The sequence below is a fragment of the Delphinus delphis genome, chromosome 8 (genome assembly GCF_949987515.2).
Source record: "Delphinus delphis chromosome 8, mDelDel1.2, whole genome shotgun sequence".
Lineage (NCBI taxonomy): Eukaryota > Metazoa > Chordata > Mammalia > Artiodactyla > Delphinidae > Delphinus > Delphinus delphis.
In genome coordinates this window covers 106,017,364-106,042,999 of record NC_082690.1, presented here as the reverse complement: position 1 = coordinate 106,042,999, position 25,636 = coordinate 106,017,364, and the positions used below count along the sequence as shown (strand labels likewise).

The window sequence follows — 25,636 nt, the reverse complement described above, 5'->3', positions numbered from 1 at the left end:
AACGTGCACATATTTTTATTTGGTTTTTAAATCACTTATATCCCTTTGAAACACAAAAAACTCTGAGGATAAAAGAATACATCCACCTGGGGTTCTCTTCAATGAAGGACCCGGGAGGACACCTCCGGGGGCTCTGGGTCTGCAGGGGTCAGCAGCGCCGGCGCTCTGGGGTGGCTCTTTCCCGAGACCGTCACCAGGAACAGCGCCGAGGACGGGCAGGCGCCGGCCTGGGAGCCTTTGTAAACCACACCCGGGCCTGAGCTAGGGCCTGCACAGCAGCAGAATGGTTAGGGCTGTCAGGTCAGGCTGGGGCCACTGCAACCACGAGGGCACAGACAGACGACGGCCTCGGTGAAGTCACAGCCCCAACGAGGGGCGAGCCGTGCACGGGGGCACGCAGGACACATGCCAGCTCCGAGACGCCACCTGGGCGCCCTCTCCCCTGACGGGCTGAACGCTGGCCAGCCCTGACGGCGGGGACATCACTTTTATGGAGTTTGAGGCCCAGGCAGGGGTCCGAGGGAACAGAACCTTCCCAACGCCGGAAGCAGCAGCCCGTGATTCCGAGGGCGGGATCTCGGAAAATGGCCTGGGCCGGGAGTGAGGAAGGGGACGCAGCAGTCCAGGGCCTTCCCTACAACAGCCCTGAGAAGCAGCCACTGGCCCTAGCTGTGCCCCATGGCCTCTCCACCGCGACCCACCACATCAGAGCAGCTCACCGCCCCCGTCACCGGGGAGACAGCGTGGGTCTGCCTGTAGCACCGTCGCCAGGAGCTGCCGCCAGGGACAGAAAGACGCCGGGGGCAGCGCCGCTCACCGGCAGCCACAGCTTCAGACACAGAGGCGGTGCAGGCGGTGGTGTTCCCAGCCTCACTTCCCCTTCTCCTTCCTCTTGCCCCTCCGCTGGCCGGTCAGCTGGTCCAGCTTCTTGTCCAGCCTCCTCTGCAGCTGGGCCCTCTTGGCAGGGTCCAGGGACCTGTCCTTGGTCCCGCTGCCGGCGTAGAGGACCCCTTCCCGGCTAATCCTCTGCCGCGCATGGGCGCGAGCCCTCTCCCCACAGCCGTGGATCTGGGGGACACAAGAGGCAGTGCTGTGCTGGGGGTGGAGGAAGAGGCCCCCAGTTCTGCCATCGCAGAGCCTGGGGGTCAGGAAGCCCCAGCACCAACCTCGGAGGGACTCCCTACCCTTCCCGCACATGGACCCTCACCTACAGGCTCCCAGGGGTGGGGGGCAGGCAGGGTCCACATCCTCACAGGGCTGGCAGCTAGAGCCCAAAACCCTTCCTGCAGCCCTGCCCAGACCCTCCTCCGAGCAGATGCCAGTGCAGGGCCGGCTCCCACACCTCCCTGGCAGGGTGATGTCAATCTGCTTGGCGGTGACACACGCACAGGCCCACAGTCTGTATGTGGGTGACACACACACACGCACAGGCCCACAGTTTGTATGTGGGTGACACACCCATGTGCACAGGTCCAAAGTTTATATGTGGGTGACACACAGGCACAGGCCCACAGTCTGTATGTGGGTGACACACACACACGCACAGGCCCAGTCTATATGGGGTGCATACACCCAGGATCTGTGTCCTGGAGACAAAGCCCTGCCGCCCTCCCCACTGCCCGAGCCCGGGGGTCCGCGTACCTCGGGCAGGTGGTGGCTGAGGCAGTAACGGCGGCCGCAGTGCAGACAGAGCTGGCCCAGGGTTATGACGCTGGCTGTGCACTCGGCGAGGCCGCAAGTGTTGTCAGCCTTGATGGCGGCCGAGACCAGGGCGTCAAAGTCCTCCCCGGCGGGCAGATCTATGGCCATGGGTCCTGAGGGGAGAAAGGCGTCACCCGAACAGGCAAGGAGAAAGAAGTCGGACCGGAACTCTCCCACTGGGCCCACGTCTGCCCTATCGGGCAGCTGCGCCCGGCCTCCTGCTTTCGGGGCCACAGCGCGTGAGCAGATGCACCATCGAGCTGGGTCCCTCACTGAACCGACGACTACTCACACCAGGCAGTGAAGGCATGAGTCTCCGGAAAGGGCTGGCCGTGCAGGGAGCAGGCCTGCACAAAGTTCATCCTCTTAAATCCAGAGAAGCACTTAAATGTGAGAATGCTCCTTACCTCGTTAAGTATAAAAACCCCGAACTACCACGCCTCCAGGGTAATGGTCAGATGAACTCCTGCACGTTCACCGGCCAGGGCTAATGAAACCTTAATGTTCGTAACCAGGTGTGTGAAAATCTTTTACAGTTGTAGGAAAATGCTCAGAAGAGGAAGAGAGATACAATTATAATATGGTCGTAATTCTGTAATTACATCATAATTCTGGCTGCTTGAAGAAGCGTTTCAAACCCCAAGCAGTGCCAGCAGCTGTGAAATGGGGTGATGTCTCCCCAGGGCGCTCGGTCCTCAAGTGGCCATGCCCACGCCTTCCTCTGGAAGAAAGCCCAGTTCCTCCAGTCATGCCTTCCTGGCCCCCGTCCTCCATGGCAGTTACATGTTCTCAGTGGGGTTTAAACAGGAGGGAAGCATCTCCTTCCCCCGTCAGAGTGTCAGCTCCCACAGGGTGGAGGTGGCGTCCGTCTTGCTCACTAGCGCAAGGCTTGGCACACGGAGGTCGCTCGCTAAATGCCATGGAGTGAGTCCAGACGGACCCTCAGGTGCAGGGAGGCTGCTTTGAAAGCTGAGAATTACGCAGCTTTGCGCACAGGCATCAAGGGATATGGGGAACGGGACCGCCTTCGCGGTCTTGCCAAGAGGGAAGCGGCTGTGACAGAGCTCACCTAGGCGTCTACAGAAAATCCAGACCCTGGACCTTCAATCTCAGTACGGGACGGGGGTGCAGAGTAAACAGGCCCCGGGCGCCCCAGCAGAGGGCCAGCACAGCCCAGGATGCGACAGCGGAGTGCGCGGCCCTGCCTGGGACCCCGCGAGCCCGTGGAAGGAGCGCCGTTGCCGGAGCAGGGCGCTGCGGCTGCCCCTCCGTTCCCAGGGGCCCCGGGCCCACCCTAGCTGCTCCTCCGGGCCCTTCACCTGCAGTAGAAGCTCTGAGGGCTCCCTACCTGCCGGGCCCTAGGCGAGGCCCCGGGCACACAGAGGACACTGTGACTAGCACGGAACTCAGGGAACTCAGACCACACCGACTGAAACCGGGCACAAAATGCAGGATTAGGGCAGGGGCACCACCGGGAAGGGGTCCTGATTCTTTCGAGGGTGGCAGGTGGGTCTGTGGTGGGGCAAACTCCCCAGTAAAGGGGACGCCACGCCTGTGTTCTCGCGAGCCGACCAGCTTACCTTCTGCTTCTTTCTTCTTTTTCTTTTCTGGTAACTTCCGCGGCCCGGAGCCCGTGGCCCGCTGCTCCGGCTGGCTCCCCGCCCTCTGCAGTCTGTCCAGGTGCAGCGCCTTCAGGTCCGGCTGGCCCCGGCTGCTCTGCTCCCCGATGGCGGGCTCTGCCTGCGCAGGGCTGGGGGGCTCTGGACACAGAGGGGCTTTGCTGCCAGGCCCTGCCGGGGTTGCTGGAGCCGCAGGGGCCGCTGGGACCCTCTTGCTCACGGTGATGAACCGTTCCTTCCCCTCCCCGGCACTTTCATGCCTCAGCCCGTACTCTTCCGCGATCTGATGGACCCACATCCTGTCTTGCGAATCCAGGGAGGCAGGGAACTCTAGCTGTGTCTTCTCACTCGCCACGAACTCCGTTATCACAGCCCTGAATTGCTCTGCGCCATCTCTGCTCCTGGCCCCCTCCCGGCCGCCCCCGTTGAGGCTGAGCTGAGGCTGGGCCTCGGAGGACAAAGGCGCCGTGCCCGGCTTCTTCCGACCCAGCGCGGCCCCCGTGGGCTGCCTGCTCCCGGGAGCCCTCCTGGCCGTCGCGGCAGAGCCGCGGGTCTTCACATCGGCCTGGCCAGGGCCCTGGGCACCCTCACGGGAGTAGTTTTCAGGGACGATGTCGTCGAGATACTCAAAGGCTGTGCGCACCTCCCCGTGCTCTGTGAAGTAGTCCACCAGCGTCTTCAGGAAGGCGTGGCTGCTGACGGTATGGGAATCGCAGACCACGGCCACGTGCCGCCGGGCGCGGGTGACGGCCACATTGACGCGCCGGTTCTCGGCGAGGAAGCCAACCTCACCTGCACACGAGCCGGGAGGGGGCGCAGGGAGCAGGGACTAAGGGCTAGGAAGGCAGGTCTCCCCCCATCAGCGACCGTCACCCGAGAAGGACCACGCGGCTCCGTCCACCCCCACAGCCAGGGGCCCCGTCACTCAGCGCCCACCCCTCAGCCCCCAGCCACCGTCTAGGACCGTCCCACGGCCCCACCTGGAGCTCTGGCAGCTTCCAGACTGCCGCTCATTCCCAAGCCGGTACAAAGTCCTCTCCCTAAGCCCAGACCCAGGACACAGCCCAGGGCTGCAGCTGCGGCCGACACACGAGGGAAAGCGCCAGGGACGTTCCAGTGTGTTCTTCCCCCACCTCAGCTTATCCCCTCCTCTTATCTGTTGCCAACCTCGTACTGGAAACGACTCACAGAGCCCGTTAACTAACAACTGTTTCTGGGCACAGCTTTCTTACCAGATGGTACATCCACACGCCCTGGCCGCAGAAGCCATGCCCTGAGGCTAAACTGGCCTGGAGGCCAGGAGACAAGCTCTGGGCTCTTGGGCCCCCTCTGCAGCAGCGTCCCGGTCTCCCCAGCCACCCCACTCGGCTTGCGGGACCCTAGTTCCCCGAGCAGGGATCGACCCTGGGCCCTGGGCAGGGAAAGCGCCGAGGCCTAACCACTGGACCACCAGGGATGTCCCGGCTCCACACCTTTCCTGTTGGATCTGACGAAGGACAGGATCACAGCCTCCTTCTCTCGGCCCTGGAAGCCGTCGACAGACTTAATCTCGAGCTCCGGGTGCCTGTGCGTGAGGCTCTGTCTGAGCAGGTCCACCTGAAACACCAAGCGAGGCCACATATCACAGCCCAGGTCGGGGCGGCCTGGACGCGCTGCCGTTCAGCCCGGCGGAGGCCTGGCCCTGCAGAGCTGCCAGGCCCCAGGGAGGCCCCGCAGGAGCCTCGGGGAGAAGGCTTCCGAGGACCGCTCTTCCCACGGGCGTGCGCACAACAGACCAACACAGCACACAAACGTGGCAGCTGTGACCCACACCCCAGCGCTGACGTGCGTGTCACCATCTCGCTTGGCTCAGACATCCCCACGTGCGACGCCTCCAAACCGGGACGGCAACTGATCAGCCTCAGAATGCTTTGAAGCAGGTACGTCTTTCCTACCAAAGCAGGCAGGCTTTGCTTCACGAGCACAGAGGCACGGAGAGGGGAAACGGCAGAAAAGCCCAAGAGAAGGCAGCAGACGCCTGTTGTGTCTGCTGGTCCCGACCCATCGCCTTCTCCAGGCGACAGCCGCGCCCCCGACCTTCCTTCAGGCAGCCTCCGGAGCCGCGCCAGCCCCGTGGTGCCCCACGAGCCAGAAGGCTGACCCCAGGAGGGGCGAGGACCCCTCATCCCAGCAGCTCAGGGACGGGACAACCTGAGCCGGACCGATAAGACTCAAAGCTGAGACTCCCGTGGGAAATGCCATAAAGAGACAGGCGGCGCCCCCGGGACCACCCTGGAAGGACGACGTCGTGCTGAGGCTGCCTGGCCCCCGAGGGCAGGCCTGAAAACGCAGCCGACACAGCAAACCAGGCGAGAGCCCAGGATGGGGCAGGGGATGGCATGGCAGGCGGAAATCACGGACAGGTGGACGGAGGCCGTTGCTGAGGTCATTTGAGCCCTGGATCCAGTCAGGATGTGGTCAGTTCCACCCTGGAGCTTTCGTCCTCTGGCCCCTCTGGGGCGGCAAGTCGCCCCAACACACAAGAGACAGCGAAGCCCCGCACCTGCAGGTTGTACGGCGTGATGATGGCGATGTCGCCGGCCTGGACACCGGCGTCCACCAGCGCCTGGACGTGCAGACTGACGAGGCGCACTTCACCTGGAGGGAAATGGACGACTCTTCAGCAGGAGGCGGGGCGGCGCCTGTTTTTTAAGCACTTTTCCATCTATGACAACAGGCTGCTCTCACACTGGGCCTGACTCCTGCAAGCCAACAACCTGGGGCAGAGGGGCCACCAGGCCCAGCAAACAGCGCACAGGACCCACAGCTGACGGGAGTCTCCTCTTAGTGGAAGAACGGCCGTGCGACCCATTGACTGGCAGCCCTGTGAGTGAGCCAGGGTCGCGTCCCAAGGCCAAGCCAGGCCGCACCAGGCCACTCGGTTCTGAACGAGCACACAGGACGCGGCCTGGGCCCACCCGCTCCCTTGACTTGGGGCGGCCCACCCGTCGAGAACTCGACCTCCCAGGGCGTCTGGCTCAGGACCGCCGCCCCAAGGAGCGCCGCGCCGTCGCCTGCTCCCCTTGCTCGCTCCGCTCCTCTCTGACGCGGGCAGCTGAGAGGGGCTTCGATCTTTAAAGAGCAGCCCAGGGTCGTTTTGGGCCTCTGCAGGCAGGCTCACCAGGGTTCCCTTTAGACTGCTCATCCTCGTCCTCCAGCTCAAACAGCCCGCAGCCGGCCGTGTCCAGCAGCAGCAGGGGGACACCCGTCTCCTCTGTGGCAGCCACTCCCGGGAGATCCCTGCACACAGGTGAGACTGAACACACGAGGCCCCGGCGACAGAGCGGCACTGGGGTCCCAGGAACAGAAGCCCCGCTGCCCTTCTCCCCCAGCTGCCCCTCTCCCCCGACAGGACAACGGGCGGTGCAGAGAGTGCAGAGAGCAAGGGACCTCAGACTGCAGGAGCCCGACCCAGCTCTCCAGGACAAGATGCAGAAATCCAGTCTCAGAAGCGCCTTTCACGCTCAGATCTTTGTGGAACGTGGCTCCGGTGACACAGGGACGGGGGTGTAGCCGAGTCACTCACCGCAGGAGGCGCCCGGCCACGGAAGGGTGGGTCGTGAGCTGGCCGTGGTACAGGGCCTCCGAGGCCCAGCGCGCGATGGCCTGGTGCATGCGGTACTGCACGCTCAGCATCCGCACCGACCGGGCGCCATGCCCTTCCGCCAGGCGCTCCATCAGGCTCAGCGACAGCCCCGCCAGTGCGGCCCTGCCCCAAGGAGAGGACAAGGAAGGAGGGTCTGAGTCCCGAGTCCAGCCTAAACCAGGGGCCAGGGAGGAAAGCAGTCCTCAACCTCAGCACGCAACCCACGCCGCCCACTTCTGACCTAGAACTAAGGGTGCGGCCCCTCAGAGGTGCCCACGTCCTAATCCTGGGACCTGCAAGCATGTGACCTCAGTGACAAAGGGGAGGAGCAGAGATGGGAGATGATCCCGGGTCATCCGGGAGGGCCCACGTCATCACAAGGGCCTCCTAAGAGGGAGGCAGAAGGGCCAGCATCAGAGAAGGCGATGTGACAAGAGAGCCCTGAAGATGCTGCAGAGCCGGCTTTGAGGACGGAGGAGGGGTCACAGGTGAGGCAGGCAGGTGGCTCCAGAAGCCGGGAGAGGCAAAGGCCCGGGCTCTCCCCCCGGGGCCTCCAGAAGGAGCCAGCCCCGCCCACACCTTGATCTCAAGCCGCAGAGGCTGATTCTGGACCTCCAGAACTGTAAGGTAACAAAGCCCCATTGCTTGAGTTCGTGGTAATTTGTTACAGCAGCTGAAGGGAACTAACACAGACAAGTTTCTGAAAATTCCAACACACTCCGGCCGTCAGGAGTCCACTACTAACAATAGGAGTTGCTGGGTGCTTCCCACGCACCAGGCACTGCTCTGGGCACTTGACACCGATTAACTCGCCTCATCCTCACACAACCTGAGCCGGTTACTGGTACGCTTCCCTTGTTCCACACGAGGAGAGTGAGGCCAGCCCGAGGCCGCCCAGCCAGTGGGCCGCAGAGCCAGGACCAGGTCAGGCGGCCAGGCTCCAGAGCCTCCTCTCACCACGGAGGGAAAGTGCCCAGTGTTACCCAGGCATCCGTCCTCCCTCCATAACTGACCAGGCCTCTGCAGTTAACGCTGTTTAATAAAGGTACCAACCAAAAGCAGCGCCAAGGACAGGAGGGGTGAGGTGACTACCAGCCCCAGCCACAAACCAGAGACACCCAGCACGACCCCACAGACAGACTTCCCCCCAAATCACCCTGCTTTCTCCACAGACACCATACGGTGCCCCCTCCCCGAGCCCACACCATCCACCCAGAGACCCGCTTCCCAGGACCCCCCGGGCCTCCCCGGAACCAGCTGCTGAATCGACGCCCCCGAGGCCCCGCTTCTGGAGAGCATCCGAGCCCCTCCCCACGCGCACGCCCGCTCCCACCAGGACGATCTTCCAAACCACGTTCCCCCGTCTCCCACTCTATTTACCCCACGCTCTGCGCCCTCACTCTGAAGCCCCCGGCCGGACGCCCCTTCCTGGGGGACCCTGACCTGCACACCCCTCAGCTCCAGGGTCGCCACTCCCCTCCTGCGAGCTCCACCAACGGCCTCCCTCGCACGGACTGGAGAAGACCCTCGTCTCCAACAGCAGCAGCAGGGAGACGTCTGCTCATCTGATCTCGCGGGGGCCTCAGCCTCTGGGAGCCACCTCTGGACCTGGGCGTGGGAGCTGGCCCGGAAGAGGCCAGTTTGCTCAGGGACGCCAAGTGCCAGGCCTTGTCCCCAGGCCTCACAGGCCTCACACTGCCGCTGGGAAGTAAACGATGGACTGACACACACCACCACCAGGAGTGCCGAGTGCTGACAAAGCCAGGCGAGCGAGCCGTCAACGGGGATGACAGAGAAGTGAATGAAGGGCGGTCGGGGCCCGACACCCGGGGAGGAGGGACGGAGGGGCCCACGTGGCTGGAGCCCTGGGGGTCTGCGGACGGGGTGAAGAGGCCCAGTGGCGGCAGCAGGACGCACCCGGGAAGCAGTCACACCACCAGGGACTGACTGCTGCGGCCCTACAGCGGCAGGAGCACAGTCCCCTGAGCCACCCCTCATGTCCTCAGCGGAAGGACGTGCCTGCAGATGAGGGCCAACGAGCCAGAGCCAGTCACACTCCCCCGGGACCCCCGCGCGAGCGCGCACCCCCACCTGCCGCCCCATTAGAGGACGTCAACTCGACAGGCAGGGACTGAGCACGCGCCCGGTTCTGGGGCCACAAGCATGGACACCACTCGACCCCCGACCTCAGGGAGCACACGTCTGACCGAGCTGCCGTCTGAACGAGCAAGTACAGGAGCCCACGGAGGACGGCACCCCCGGCGGGATGAGAAACACCACTGCTCTCGGAGCTGCTGCCCGGGCGGCCTCACGGTGTGACCACCCAGCTCACGCCAGAGCCCGCACGCCCAGGGAAGGACCCGAGCTCAGGGCTCCCGCTCCCGCTCTGCTTCGCCCGGGGCACCTTTTACAGCCACCCCTGAGAGTGAAGCCCGGGAGAAGCCAGCGGCCTCGGCCCCAACCAGCTTATAAATGACAGGTCTGCTAGCTGCTCTCTAGTGACCTGGGCTGGACGGCTGCCCCTCCCCTGCTGGCCACATCCCCTCTTCTGGGATCTGTGAGTCATACATCTTGAGTCCCTACTTCCTCTGTGCGGTGTAACTGAAACCGCGCCTCCGATCAGGGGGACCCCAGGCTTTTCCCTCCACCAAAGTGGGGGCTCAGATGCCCAGGGAGCCACCTGCCCACCACACATCCTTAAGTCAGCACATCGGCCAGGCTTCCCAGCACCTCCAGGACCTCCGGCTAAGCCCGGGGCTTCTGGGCTGGGCTTCGAGGGATAGACACAGGGGTGGCAGCTGGGGGCGGAGGGGCCTTACTTGTGAGAGAAGATGGTGGGGGGCAGCTGCCTGTGGTCTCCGGCCAGGACGCATTTCCTGGCCTTCAGCAGGGGGATCCAGCAGCTGGCCTCCAGGGCCTGGGCACACTCGTCAATGACCACCATGTCGAAGTGGCCTTCTGGCAGCAGCTTCAAGGGGCCGTCCGAAGAGGCACCTGGTCGAAATCAGAACCGTAAGCCTTTACAGGATGCACCGGCTGCAGTCACCCCAAAAGAGCCACCAACAAGCCACTGTTTCATCATCTAGTCTTGTATTAAGGCTCGTGTAATATGATTGCACCTTGGAATAAAACCTGGGCAGGACGTTCCGGAGCTCACGGTTCCAGCCACTCCACGTGTAAGTGTGAAGCAGTGCGCCCCTGGTCACGGCCACTCCAACGTTTCATTCACCAAAATCAATCACCGCTTTGGGGCTGGGACCCCAAATCCTTGGAAGGCTGTCTTAATTCTAAATGTAATTTCTGTATCATTTTCTGAATTTAGAATTTAGTTAATTCTCTTCTTAGGTGTTCTCTTGAACACACAGAAAATGAACTGCTGGGCGTTCACCCAGAGGAAAACCCCTACGTACCAGCAACACAGAACCACTGCACCAGTGCCTCCTCCGTGGAACACAAGAGCCGTACAGTGGAATGAGGTCCAGTGTGGGCGAGACCCGAGACCCGGGGCCCGCGCCCACGCTCACAAACAGCGGTGAGGCCTTGGGCAAGCCACCCGACCCCTACAAACAGACTGTTACACACACCACATGCTAGCAGAGCACGGATGCGTCAAATAACACGTACTGGTTACCCAGATGCATATATAAAAACGTAGCACGTGTTAAATGATACGTATCAAGTGCCTGCCACAAGATGAGAGGCTCTAACAGACGCTACAAATGTGAGTTCTTGCCCTTTTCCCCTAGACTAATGACGCCACGACGTATATTATCTTATGATTAAGACCTACATCTCGATAACTTTCCTGAGCCCGACTTTTCAGAGACGGTTAGGGAGCCTGTCTGCAGAGAGGGCAGGATCTGGACGGGGCTCTGGGTGGCTAAGAGCTGTGCCTGGGTTACAGCTGTGATTTCACGCTGCAGAGGGAAGCGCCTCTAGGAATCTCATTCCAGTTCCCCAGTCTAACCAGGAGGGACCTAAAAGGCCACATGCTGACCTTGCACGGAGGGGCAGCTGTGATTTCCAGCGGGTGCTGCACTGAAGTCAGTCAGAGAAGAATGTGAGCAGAACCGGCTGGATAAGGGCCTCTGAAAACCCCCTCCACCACCAGAGCAACGAGAACACTGGCAGAACTGGCAGAACCGACTCTTTCAGAACTCCAGAAATCAATCACACGCTTACAGCAATCCAGGAGTGTATGCTCTGAAAACTGACTAACTCTGGGCAAGCAGAGTGGGCTCTGTGGCATTCCCGGGCACAGGCACTGCTCCCAGCTCTGTGCTGGCCCTGAAACCAATGGCCTGCAGTCACAGTGAAGAGCAGCGGCCTGCCCCACTGGGGACAGAACTCCTTCGAAGCCACGCCCCCAGAGAACTGTCACTGTCAGACTTGCTGCTGGTTCCCTGGAAGGTCCCACTCGCAAGACTGTCTTTATTTGACCTGACTTGGAGCTCGCCCTGTGCAAACAGCCCCTCCCCAGGGAGTGTCAGTGGGAAACAACCAGAAGCCACTGTTGCACACGAGTGCTCTCAGAGGCCGAGGATAACAGCTGGCGCAAAGCAGGATGACCAGAAGCTTTGAAGGAAAACCTGGGGAGTGAGACGTCTGTGGGCTCTGAAAGCTCCGACACGTGGCCGAGAACCTAGAAGCCACACTCGTGTAAGGGCTGTGTGCACACTCGGGAAAGACCAGAGGAGGCCCTACGCACTCACCTATGGCTCACCTTGGGGCTCTGCGCCCACAGGAGGTGAGGGTGAGGGAAGTCTGAGAATGACGTCCCGCCAAATAGAGACTATCGATAAAGACACAGAAATTATTTAAAAAAAAAAAAAAGTCTGCAGTTGAAAAGTACAATAACTGTTATTCACTGGAAAGGCTAAACAGCAGATCTGAACAGGCAGAAGAATCAGGAAACAGGCCAACTGAATTATTCAGTCTGAGGAACAGAAAGAATAAAGAATGAATCCCATGACCAGCACCTTGAAGACCATCAAGTACACGAACGTGTGCATAATAGGAGCCCTAGAAGGAAAGGAGAGCAAGAAAGGGGCCAAAAGAATATTGGAAAAAATAATGGCTGAAAACTTCCCAAATCTGATGGAAAACAATGCACACATCCAGGGGACTCAACACATCCACGTGCTTAACCCGAAGGGAGCACGCCGAGCCTCTTACCACAGTCAAGCTGCCGAAAGACAAAGAAGGAACAGCAGGAGAGAAGCAACCTGTCACATACAAGGGATCCTCAGTAAGACTAACCCTGCGTTCTCAGCAGAAACCACAGAGGCCGAGAGGCGGGGGTGACACAGTCAAACACCTGAAAGGAAAAGGCTGCCAACCAAGAACGCTACGTCTAAAAACAGAGTCACTCGAAAACAAGAGGAGAAAAAAGATAATCCCAGGTAGAGAAAAGCTGAGACCTGCCCTTCAAGAAATACTAAAGGGAGTCCTTCAGGGTGACGTGAAGAGCCCTAGACAGTAACTCAAATCCACACCAAGAAGCAAAGAGCACCAACAGAGGCAACTCCATAGGTAAGTACAAAAGACAGTATGAGAGCATTTTTGTAATTCTGGTTTTGTCCTATCTGATTTAGAAGGCAACTGGGTGAAACAATAACTACAAAGTCAATCAGAACCTGCACTCCGTTCCCTAGAGTAGCCCCCATGAGACGCTGTGTCAGACAGACCCTAAGGCAACCCCCTCCTTGACCCTGGCCCCCGGTATTCACACTCGTGGAATACCCTCCCCTTAAGCGTGGGCCAGACCCGTGCCTTGCTTCTGGCCAAAGGAATAGAGCAAAGATGATGGGGTGTCACGTCATGGTAACATTACAGAAGACTGTAACCCATCTTGCGACAAGACTCTCTCACTTGCTGGCTTTTAAGAACCAAGCGGCCACGTTAGAAAGGCCTAAAGCAGCTAAGTGTGGCCTCCAGCCGCAGTGGCTATCTTTACACCAAAGTGGACTTCAAAAAAAGAACACACTAGGGATACAGAAGGTCATTTCATAATGATAAATTGGTTAATTAATAAAGAAAACATGACGTTTACGCCCCAAGTAAAAGAGCTACAAAGGCCACAGGGAAAACGCTGACAGACTCCAAGGAGAAATAAACGAACGCGTAGTTACAGATGATTTCAACACCCCTCGCTCGGTGACAGGACACACAGACAGAACATCAGGAAGATACAGACTTGAACGACAGTCATCAACCATTATAAAACGCTGTGACAAAACCAGACAGCCCATTCTTTTCCAGTGTACGTGGAACATTCACAGAGACCACATTCTGGACCATAAGATAAGCCTCAATGAAATGATCCAAGTCGTACATAGTACGTCCTCTGTCCACATGGAATTAAATTAGAAATCAATGATAGGAAGCTATCTGGAAAACCTCCAAATATTTGGAAAGAAAATGACACATTTCTAAACCATCATGGGTCAAAAACAGAAATTAAAAGGGAAATGAGACAATATTTCACAATGAATGAAAATGAAAACCAATACATCTGAATTTATGGGATGCCGTGAAAACAGTACATGGAGAAACATTTATAACACTAAATGCCTATAGTATAAAACACAACGGGTCTCAAATCAATACAAATCAATGACCTCCGCTTCCAGCTGAAGAAAACAGAAATTGAAGAGCAAACTAGACCCAAGTGAGCAGGAAGAGGGAAATAATAGGAACCAATGCCGAGATCAATGAAACAGAAAACAGAAAAATAACATAGAAACCCGGTGACACCAAAAGCCAGTGCTCTGAGTGATCAATAAATTAATAACCCTCCTGCCAGAAGATCAGGGAAAAAAGAGACGATACAAATTACCAACATCAGGAACAAAAGAGGTGACGTTGTTACTGATGCTATAGACATTTTTTAAATAAGGAGTTATTATGAACAACTTTATGCCTAGGAATTGAACAACTTAGATTAAATGGGCAAATTCCTTGAAAGAAACAAGCTCACTCAAGAAGAGACACCCCGAATATCCTATATCAATTAAAGAAGTTGAATTTGCAGTTAAAAACCTCCCTACAGGGAGTCCCCTTCCCTGGCAGTTCCGTGGTTAAGACTCGGCACTTCCACTGCCATGGTCCAGGTTCAGGCCCTGGTTGGGGAACTAAAATCCCACCAGCATGCAGTGTGGCCAAAAAAAAAAAGAAAAAGCCTCCCTACAGAGAAAACTGCAGGCCCAGAAGGTCTGGAATTGGTGTGTTCTACCCAATTGTAAAGACAATTCTACCAAACTCTTCCAGAAAACCAAGGAAGAGGGCACACCCCCAGCCCTCTTCGAGGCCACACGGGCTGGAGGCCCGTCCCCTCACCTGTGTTTGTCGAGAGGACCACGTTGGCCGCAACCAGGCTCTCCAGCATGGCTGCTTCCTCCCTCTCCTTCAGTTCCTTCCTTAACACCTTGATTTCATTTCGAAAATTACTTTTCTCTCTTTTATTCCGGGTCTTTTTGCTTTTTGCCTGTAAAGAAAAGCAAAGAAAACATCATAATTCTGGCTCGACTTTGCACTTATTTTAGCTCCTTTTAATTCACAAAATGCTTTTATTTCTCATCAGTTGGTCCACTCATGTAAGTCCCTTCAAAGGCGCTAAAAAGTCAAAAGTCTTTCTTGAAGGAGCATCAGATCCACACAGGTGACACCCTGACTGGCCTTAGAGCCACTGTCACCTCCACAGGGAGAGGGAGAAAGGGAGAATGTAGGTCCTCCAAGAACCGTAAGCTCAGCCGAGCCCGGGGGTGGGAGCCCAGCCCTACCCTGCACAGTCATCCATCAGACATACTCCTGGGGAAGAAAAAGCACCTGCTCGTGCCAGGATTTGGGACTTAGTAGCTTATACAGAGAGAAGCTGAGCTTCTCTCACTATTCCACATTTGTCAAGAGAGTAAAATATTTTCTTCAGCCCCCAAAATGTCTACCTAGACCCTGACTTACTTCCATATGCAAAATACACGTAACCCCTTCCTTATCTGTGATTTCTGCTTTGGAGAAGGGGTTTTAGCCGGAATGACAGGAGGGAGGTGTAACTTACAGAGAAGAGAACTCTGAAAAGCACGGACTTTTTTTTTTTTTAATTTATTTTTGGCTGCATTGGGTCTTCATTGCTGCATGCGGGCTTTCTCTAGTTGCGGCGAGCGGGGACTACTTTTTGTTGCGGTGCGCAGGCTTCTCATTGCGGTGGCTTCTCTCGTGGAGCACGGGCTCTAGGTGTGCAGGCTTCAGCAGTTGTGGCACACGGGCTTCAAGAGTTGTGGCTCGTGGACTTCAGTAGTTGTGGCTCGCGGGCTCTAGAGAGCGGGCTCAGTAGCTGTGGCACACGGGTTTAGTTGCTCCGCGGCATGTGGGATCTTCCCGGACCAGGGCTCGAACCCGTGTCCTCAGCATTGGCAGGCGGATTCTTAACCACTGCGCCACCAGAGAGGTCCCAAAAAGCATGGATTTAAAAAGGAACAAGAAAATGAAATTGGGCTTCCCTGGTGGCGCAGTGGTTAAGAATCCGCCTGCCAGTGCAGGGGACACGGGTTCGAGTCCTGGTCCGGGAAGATCCCACATGCCGCGGAGCAACTATGCGCCACAAATACTGAGCCCACGAGCCACAACTACTGAAGCCCGCACGCCTAGAGCCAGTGCTCTGCAACAAGAGAAGCCACCACAATGAGAAGCCCACGCACCGCAACGAAGAGCAGCCCCCGCTCGCCGCAACTAGAGAAAGCCCGCGCACAGCAACAAAAACCCAACACAGCCAAAAAAAAATTAATTAAATAATTTATTAAAAAAGGAAAATGAAATCATCCACATGTGTGACAGCGCGAATCACATCACTGCAAATTCCTACAGCGCCTTTAACCTTCAGTAACATGCGTGTGTCCTGGTCTCCGTCCCTGGGGTTCCCACTATTCCACAGGTCCGTGGGGAAGGCTGAGTCTCTGCACCAGCCCCCGACACGAGGAGAGAAATGTGAGGCAGTGAGATGGGCTGGCGGTGAGCAAATACAGGGCAGGACACGCGATTAAGGGAACTGGGGGCGGACGTGTAAACTAGAGAACCAAAGAGCTCGAAAGTTCTGAACTGCACGAGAAAACTCCATCTCAGATTAACCTATCACCTACCTAGTTCTCTTTCGCAAGGATTACACCATGTTTTATATTAAGGGACTAGAAATTTAGGGAGGATGCATATTTTCTGAATTTTTATTTTCAGGCTGCTTTTTTTTTGCTGGTTGATATTATCCAGCCAACATGCCAGACATAGGGAATCCTTAAGAGGAATATTTTCTGCAAGACAATTGCTCGCCTCTTCATGAAACTATCTTGAAGACAGGTGAGTCCCTGTTCAGTGCTGAGCACAGGGGCAGTCCCAACGTTCAACATAAGTACATGAATCGGCAAAGGCCAGAGAAAAGCAAGAGGATACAGTGTACTCCCGGCAAAGACTGCAGATCACAAAACCACACGCAGAGCAGACACCGGCTGAGAGCTACTCACGAAGGCCTGGTCGATGTCCTTCCTGATGTCAGCCACAATCCGGGTGCCGTCACCCCGCGCCAAGACCGCGTCCAGGGAGTGTTGCTGGACAGACTCCAGGAGCCGTGCGGGGTGCCCGAGGCGCAGGAGCCTCTGCTTCCACTGGGCCAGCTGCTCGACCAAGTTGTCCACGGCGATGTTAGAGGGGGCGCAGCACAGAACCTGGGGAAGCACAGCGCAAACTCGGGCTTGGTGATTTCTTTTTTAACGAAATCACTTAAGTTTCTATTAAGCAAATGGAAAGTCCAAAAGTTAAAGAGAGGAGGGTGGAACGTGCGCAACCAGTAACGTTACAGTGTAAACGTCCGGCTATAAGGACGGATGCAGACAGTCTGCAGGACATGAGTTACTGGAAACTGACACAAAATCTGGATACTAGACCTCGGGTCTTAAGAACCTGTTAGGCTCCAAAGGACCAGAAAGGATGCCCGGCAACTGGAAGGAAAGGCCTCAAGGTGCCCTGAGATAATCAGGGCTGGGACACCCGTCTCATCACCCATCAAGTCACTTTATCGTCTGACAAAGCGGAATGAGGAAAACCCTTTGTGAACAGGCTCAATCTTGCTTCCAGAACTGCAGTCTGGCTCTTAGGAGCGGGTGGAGCAGGAAGGGGAGGCAGAGAGGAGAGTCCCCACCCCATCTAGGTGGCCAAAGGCGGTCTGCACCAAAGCGTGAACACAGGTATCTCCTGTTTCACTGTTTCCTGAAACAGAGGCACCCAATTAAACCATCAAATCTGCTCCCTGCCAGTAAGTCATCTTTCACCAGCTTTTCTTGGTAAACATCTTGCCAAGACAGTCATTTGCAGGAGACCACTGGACGTGGCCTTGTAACCAACATGGATCTCCCTGCAGGAGCAGGGGCTCTGGGGAGAGTGTCGCCCGAGTCTGAGTCCTGGCTCTGCCACCCACTGTGGAGGGACGGGGCCCGAGACCATGGAGTCCCTGCACCCGGGGCTTCTGTGAGGATTAAAGGGGCGAACTCTGGAAAGACTGAGAAACGTGCCTCGTTCGTAAGAAGCACCCAGGAGATGTCAACCTGCAAACGTGGACCATATGGCTCTAATTCTTATCCTTATCCAACGTTTACGACCCAGAAAGGTTTTCTAAAGAGCTTTCCATGTGCTCAGAATCCACGATGACTTGTGTTGATACAGATGAGGATGAAAGATCCTTTCTCAACCATTAAAAATCTACGTGAACAACAATACACGATATCACATTCCACATCTCGGAAACCAGTAACCTGCACTCTGCACAACTCACCAGACCCCCTGATCAACCAAAACACTTCTGTCTCCGGGAACTGGCTGCACGGTCTCCTCCCGAACGGCACAGACAGTCCCTGGTCACCTGCACGCCCGGCATGCCCAGCAGGGGTCTGAGCACAGAGCATGGGTGCTGAGCAGACGCGGCTCCTGGACTGTGGCCTGGCTGACAGTAACCCAGACCTCACCACCCCAGACCAACAGTCCCAAGCGCTGGCAGAGACTGAAAAGGGCCCAGCCCAGTGCTCAGTCAGTAAACACTCAGGAACATTGCCGACCGAGTCCCCCAGAGCCCAGGCTGGGGCCCTGCTGGGCACCTGCGAGCGCAGCAGACCGGAGTGAGGGGTGCCGGCGGGGACACGGTGCCCACTGCCCACCTTTGAGCCCTGTTTCACAGCTTGGAGAATGATTTCAACCACAGTGGTGGTCTTCCCGGTGCCGGGAGGCCCGTGGATGATGGCGAGTTCCTTCTGGGACAGCGCGAACCAGACCGCTTCCTGCTGGGAGGCGTCCAGAGTGGCGTTGTAGAAAGTCAGGGGCGCTGCGGAACAAGCGACAGTGAGGACCCAGCTCCCCGTCACCCGGCACTCCCCGCCCCTGACCCCGCGTGTGCCGACAGAAATACGGGCTATAACGGGGAGAAAGCCGGCCCTCCCCAGGGGTCGGCCAGTCAACGCAAAATCAACCTGCTTTGTTTTCCTGGACCAGGAATCTGCAGACTGTGGCCCGCAGGCCAAGCCCAGCCGGCCGCCTGCTCGGTGAGGCAGGTGTCCCGGGACACTGTCCCCAGCAGCCCGCCGTCGCACCGGCCGGCACAGCCTACAATGTTTACCATCTGTCCCTTTATTGAAAAAGTCTGCCAACTCATGCTCCAGAATAACAGCTTCTTGTAAAGTAAATGTTTCTGGGAACAGATTCATTTCTACCATAGTGGCCCTTTCTAAGCGCCCGTAAAACGATGAAAACAAACAAGAATTATGAGCAGATCCAGGACCATGTTTCTGTTCTGAATCTTCCATGGCCGATTCTAATGACCTGCTTCGTAAGCTCCGTGCTCTGAGAGCAGGTGCCGCTGCATCCAGCCTCGCACCCGCAGCCTCCGCCCCGCGGTGCCCGCAGCAGAGACGAGCGCGCTGACCCCCACGGGCATAGGGCGCCGACCCGGAGGTTAAGACGGAAAGAGACTCGGAGAGAGCAACGGAGCATCCGACCCAGAGCTCCTGCGTGTTCCCTTCTCCCCTGGACGCTGGCTACAACCAGGGCACATCCTGTTCCTTGAAACACAGCAAAAACAATGCTAGTTCCCTTCCCAGCTCATAGTAGCCTCTCGGTAAACAGTTGGCAGAAATAAAATCTTATTGAAATGTGAGTGCTTTTGGAATCTGAGAAGGTACAAAGCAGCCCTGAGCTAAGAGCCAACACACCGCCAGGGTACGAGCACCGGCGTGACAGGAAAAGGGTGTGGGGCAGCCCTTGTGTGAGAATGACTGAAGCTATACTGTAAAAACCAGCCAAGTCCAACACCTACGGGGTGGTTCAGTGACGGGCAGCTGCTTGATGAGGTGATAAACTCCTCTCAAAATGAGCTTCTCCAGGACACTGAAGGAGATGAGAAATTGCCCAGAGCACCGTGAGAACAGTCGGGGGGGGGGGGTGTACATGGACACATGCGTGTGTCTGTATGTAAGTCAGACTGTTCCATGTGGACGTGGAAAAACAACTAGAAGAATGCACACACGCACCAGTGAGGCTCACTCTAAGCGGCAGGTTTTCGAGTGATTTCTTTCCCTTGTTCATACACTTCTTTATTTCCAAACGTTCTATGACTAATACACGGCACTCTTACAATTAGAAATAAACTGTCTTCAATTTACAGGATACTGAGAAAATAATCAAATGCACTTAGAACTGAGACTTTTCAAACTATAAAAAAATGCTATCGAGCATGAAGCATGATCAGTCATCCTCTGTTCTCACAGGGCACTGGGCTAGAAGAAATACCCTCGCATTTCAAAACAAAAATATTCGATATTTAGATATATTAGAAAGAACATCATAAAAAAAAATGGAATGAACTACTTCTTTGACGCCGTGTACAGGAAAGAGACTTAGTTCTAGCAAGTCACACAAAGAAGCTTATAAAAAGACACTAAGGTAGATTTCTTCTCTCTGTACATTCTCAAACTCTTGCTAAAATGGCCCAGGGTCTCACTGTTCGAGATCCTGTCCATGGTGGTTTCAACCAGAAAAGGAAAACCACAAGCTCTTACGTATCTCACTGGCAGGGCTGGGGTCTGATCCGCCGAAGAGGACCTCTGTGAGCGAGGACGCGGGGCCAGAATGATACTTCTTAAGGGTAATCAGAGTTCTGCCAAAGGAGAAAATGAAAATTAGGAGCTTAGTGAAAACCAGCAATTAACCCAGCGCCCGAGGCTCCACGCGACGCTGCTGCCCGCCACCTCCCATGAGGGGCACGCGACCGACCCCAGACGGATGTGCCTGCCCTCTTCTGCCCAGCAGGAGGGAGGTGTTTAAGGAAAACATCACATGTGACTTCCAGTCACACACACTTACTTTTTCAGTCGCTTATAAGTGACGTCGTTGGCAAGTTTTAACAGCCTGTAGGAATGCTCTTGGTCCAAACTCAACTGTAAATCATGGGACTCATCAAAGGCCACGGTGACCCACTGCTGGGTGATCCGGGTCAGGATCCCAGTGGCCAACTGACTGTCTTCCTCATACAGACCCACTATGTCACCTACAGAAGCAAAGACCAGTTACATAAACGCCGAACAACGTTAAATGTGAATTACTTCATATAACAAATTCCAGCATATTTCAAACATTGTATCTGTTACTTTCATTAGAAATGAAATCAGTAAAAAAAAAATACTTTTAACTGACATCATATGTGAAAATTTACTGGAGCTCAATGAACTGTTTAAAACAAACATGACAGTCAATAAAATATTTAAAGTCTTCCTCTGTGCCCAGCACTGTTCTGGGTGCTGGTCTACATTAGGAATAAAACACGGTCCCTGAGCTCACGTTAGGGAGGAGAGGAGCAAATACGAAAACCTACCAGGGGTCAGAGCCAAGGGCTTTAGTTAAGATGAAGTGCAGGGGCTTCCCTGGTGGCACAGTGGTTAAGAATCCACCTGTCAATGCAGGGGACACGGGTTTGAGCCCCGGTCCGGGAAGATCCCACGTGCCACGGAGCAGCTGAGCCCGTGTGCCACAACTACTGAGCCTGCGCTCTAGAGTCCGTGAGCCACAACTACTGAAGCCCATGCGTCACAACTGCTGAAGCCCGCGCGCCTTATAGCCAGCGCTCCGCAGCAAGAGAAGCCACTGCAATGAGAAGCACGCGCACCACAACGAAGAGTAACTCCCGCTCACCGCAACTAGAGAAAGCCCGCGTGCAGCAACAAAGACCCAATGCAGCCAGAAACAAATAAAATAAATGTATTAAAGAAAAAAAAAAAAGATGAAGTGCGGCAGAGGGTGGAGAGGGACGAGGGTGCCATTGCAGAGTGTGTGGGAAGGGCCTCTCTGAGGGGTGACCCGTAAGCAGGGTGGGCCCTGGAAACAGTGGGGGCCACGAGCTCACCTGGGGGAGAACATTCCAGGTGGAAAGGGAACACTGATGAAGGAGGGAGAGGGTGGTTTGTTGCCCACTCAGCTGGGCCTCCCCACTCCTGCGACAGCTGTTTGGTGATTCACCCATCACCAGGCGAGTCTGAGAGGCTTCCCCCGATGCCGGGACGGAGCACACGACCCACACCCGAGCCAATCAGGGCTTCCCAAGCCCCCTGGCCAGTGACTGGCTCGGGGATGGACAAGGGACCAAGTCAGAGCCCCTGAGATGTGGTGAGACTTTTGGGTGGACAGCTGGAAGGATGCCCTCACCCTTCCCAGCTGGACCAGAAACTGGAGAGGACGTGAGGGCTGAAGCTGCTACCACTTGGGGCCTGAGAAGGAAGCCAACCCAGGAGAGGGCGGAGCCGAAACACGGAGCGGAACTAAGCCCAGGTGACCTCCTCTGAGCCGTGCAGCCACCTTCCAGCTATCACAACCCACGCGTCCCCCTCCTGTTCCAGCCCATCTGGCTCGGGGTTTCTGTCACTTGAACACAGACAGTTCTGACCAAACAAGAATCCACGCTGAGATGCAGCCAGGGCCTCCCACATACTCACACCCCATTTATTCCGAGTCAGAGTACGTGCCACACGTCAACCAAGCATGAGGCGTATTCTTTTTTTTTTTTGAGGTGTATTCTTAGTCCCAGCTGCTTTCCTTCTAGGCAATGAGTTTCATCTGCACCTTGAATCTTTTCTGTCTCCCGCCCCAACTTTTAAAGACAAAGAGCAGGTGGCAGCAGTGCCCCTGGGCCCGAGGTCTGGTTCTGTGCACGGGGACCTCCGTGAGGCTGAGTGCAGGCGACTCCGTCCCGACTGTGACTTCCCCACCGGCTGCCCTGAGTAGGGTCCCACATTGCAGAATTCACACCTCTCAGCTACAGAGCCTTAAAACTGCTCTGCAGGAGACGAAAAACTAACAACCCCACCTACGTTTGATCAGAAGCCGAAGCAACACATCAGATTTTCAGCTCCACACTTTTTCACATAAACAGCTGACTTCCTGTTTATCAGCTATTCATCAACCTCTCAGGTCATTCACTCCGCAACACTTACTAACTGAACACACACTATTCCTTTGGTTTTCAGAGTTTACAAACGCCCTGCACATTCAGTCCCACCCGCTCATCCTGATGGCGAGGCCGAGAGCTCAACTATAATCCCCTTGGTTCTGTTCTTCAGAGGACACGTGACTGACTCTCGGCCACTTAACAGCAAAGTGTAAGACCTGACTCCAAACCAGCAGCTTCCCCTCCTCCTATCTGTCTCCAAACCCAGCCCGTATTCCAAAAACTGTGGGGCAAGAGTCTAGAAAATCGAAATATGAAACCAACAAACTGTCACCACCAAAACAAGGCAGAGAGACTTTTCTAGTGGAAGTGCAGTGTTCGGCAGTGTTGCTCTCTCCCAGTTTCCAGGTCTGATCAAAAACAAGCGTCCCAGGGATTTCCCTGGCGGTCCAGTGGTTAGGACTCTGTGCTTCCACTGCAGGGGGCACAGGTTCGATCCCTGGTCAGGGAACTAAGATCCCGCATGCCGTGCGGCGTGGCCAAAGGAAAAAATAAAAATAAATAAAACAAGCATCCCAGGTGTGAGCTTAAGAAGCTTCTTCTAATTGCCCCTCCTTTCCAGCAGAGCTGCCACAAGTTTAGCCAAAGTATCCTTGGCACAAGGAAGGTCTGGGAATACACAACTACACACGTTGAACCATCTGGACCAGGGCTACTCAAGAGACATGTGAGAGTCATGTGTAATTTTACATTTTCTAGTAGCCATATTAAAAAACCGAAAGAAACAGGTAAATTTAATCACGTTTTACTTAACCCAATACATGAAAAATATTATCATTTCAAGATATAATCAGTTTTCAAAGACATTACTGTTGATATTCTAAATTTTTTGCACTAAATCTTCAAAATCTCATGCGCATTTTACACCAGCAGCGATCACTAGCCCTATTGCGAGCGTTCAATAAGCCCGCGTGGCTAGGGGCTGCCAGTCTGGGCAGTGCTGCTCTAAACTACCAAAAAGCCTCGTAACTGCTGAATTTCTAAGTGAGAGCTTTCCATTACAATGCTTTATTCCCCAACTGGTCGTATGTGACCTGGTCTTTACAAGCCACATCTGAAGACAGCAATACTCAAAGTCCACCTATGTCAAAAATGCACAGACCGGAAATAAAGCTGTTACTGGGAAGCACAGCTGCAGACATGCATCTCCTGGGCTCAAAGGTGACCAGCAACCGTCCGTACAGCCCGGTCCGCTGGCTGGATACCTGCAGCTTCAGCAAGCAGACGCCTCGGCTCTGGAGTTCTTTCGGAGAGACACTTTCCTGCCAGGACCTGGGAGACACCCAATGTTGAGACTTCAGTATTTGTATTTTACCAGTTTTCACTTCCAACCGTGCAGGAAGAACAGATGGAGATCTCTGCACAGGCACGAAGGGTGACCAGGGAAACTCCAAAACTGCCCCCCCTCAAACCTGCCCCCCCTATAGCCCCAGCGCGATCTGTGCCCTCCTCCCAGTTTCCCAAGACAGAACCTTCGCTCATCTTCACCTTCTGTCCTGAGTCCTGTGTGTCGCTGAGTCCCACCAGGCCCCTCCCATTTGTACCCAGAATCCACCCCTGCCTCATCCTCGCCGCCATAGCTTTGGTTCAAGCCCACATCACTGGCCGTCTCCGGACTAAACCGAGCTTCCTAACTTCCTTATCTCTGGGTTCTCCCCAGCCAATCCCAGCAGCAACATCCAACAGATCCCCCCTAAGATGAAAATCTATTTACCTCTCTGACCTGCTTAACTGCACCGAGGCCCATCCTCTGCACAGGAATATCATACAATCTTCTCCACAAGGCCCTTCCCAATCTGGCCCCCGCCTATCTTCCCATGGGTGCTTACTCTGTACTCTGAACCGTGCTGAGCACTTGACTTAGAGATCATTGTGTTCCCACCTCACTGGTCTGCTGTGAGAATGATCTCATTTTACAGATGAGGTAACTAAGGCTGCAAAGTCATCCAGCCATAAATCATGGAGCAGGGATCCCACTGACGTCGACAGGACTGCAAATGCTCTTAACCATCACGATCAAAAACCTCTAAAACAAATCCTCTCCACTTGGGTAGCACAACGGTTGAGTGCAAACTCTGGGATCAGCCTGCCTGAACTCAAATCCTGGCTCGACCTGTGTTACCTGGGGCACATGACTTAACCTCTGTCTCAGCCTCCTTAGACATAAAACGAGAATTACAGTAACCAACTTCGCAGAGGTGACGTAAGGTTTAAAGGGGCTGATGTATGTGGGGTGCTTTCACAGGCCTCAGTGTCATCTCTCAAAGTTTCAGCCCTACGGAAACAAGTCTGGCTTTCTCAGGGCTCCACCCTCGCCTGCAGGGCTGCCCTTCCTCCCCACATCTCTTCCAGGAATATCCTCCCCCGCCTCCACCTGAATCCCTATTTTTCTGCAAGCTGTGCTCAGGCACCACCTCCTCCACGAAGCCAGCCTCAACCTAAGGCTCCCCAGGCTCAGCTGTCCACCCTCCTGCTCCCACAGCACTTTGCCTGCACACACGGGTCAGCATCTATCACGCTGGGAGGGAACTGTTTCCGCTCCCACCTGCCCCTTCCGCTCAAACCCAGCCGCCAGGGGACCATCAGTGACTATCTCACTCGGGGCCTGGCACGGAACAGGCGCAAGACACTGACAGAGGGGACGATGACGGAAGAGGGCTGAGAACACTTTGGGGATGGAAATGGGGAGAGAGGCAGGACCTACGAGGCAAAGTTCAGAGGGGAACTTCAGGGGGAGAACAGACCCTTCCTAAGGGTCCCCCAAACGGAACGGGCTGTCCCGGGGGTTGAAGAGGCTTCCATCTGTGTGGGAGGCCGAGCCCCTTCACAGCCGCGACCCGGACTCGAGGAGTCAGGAGGGCAAATCCCGACCCCCAGGCTGGTCAGGCCGAGCCCCCAGGAGGGAGGTCCGCCCGAGGTCTGAGCTGGGAGAGTACGGGGGCCTAGGGGAACCGCCGGACCGAACCCGAGGCCCGGGCCGGCGGCCGTACCTGCGCTCCTCGACCTCCGCGTCCCTCTCGAGCGCCAGCAGGTCCAACTGCTTGTTCACGAAGCTCTCCACGGTCGCCGACGCCATGGCCGCAGTCCGGCCTGGGCCCGGAGCAGCCGCGGTCCCGAGCCGCCGAGTTCCGGCTGCCGCGAGGGGCGGTGCTCCCGGCCGGGCCCGGT

The 25,636-nt window shown here is 56.0% G+C and overlaps 1 protein-coding gene across 2 annotated transcripts; it reads right to left on the bottom strand.

Moving 5' to 3' along the window:
- Nucleotides 1–25,623, bottom strand: IGHMBP2 (immunoglobulin mu DNA binding protein 2). Of its 2 annotated transcripts, XR_009520441.1 has the most exons (16): nt 25,459–25,623; nt 23,571–23,740; nt 20,335–20,518; nt 20,031–20,128; nt 18,138–18,301; nt 16,455–16,655; nt 14,284–14,431; nt 9,765–9,939; nt 6,886–7,068; nt 6,481–6,599; nt 5,863–5,957; nt 4,793–4,916; nt 3,282–4,112; nt 1,642–1,814; nt 1,208–1,399; nt 933–1,068 (listed from the first exon to the last, which is right to left on the bottom strand). XR_009520441.1 is itself a non-coding variant. In XM_060019452.1 (15 exons), the coding sequence occupies exons 1-15, from the start codon at nt 25,542–25,544 to the stop codon at nt 871–873; spliced, it is 2,949 nt and encodes a 982-aa protein (XP_059875435.1). In that variant the 5' UTR covers nt 25,545–25,623; the 3' UTR covers nt 1–870. The 2 variants fall into 2 exon arrangements, 1 of the variants encoding a protein (XP_059875435.1); XM_060019452.1 differs by lacking the exon at nt 1,208–1,399 and having other exon boundaries at nt 1–1,068.
- Nucleotides 25,624–25,636: the final 13 nt, after the last annotated feature.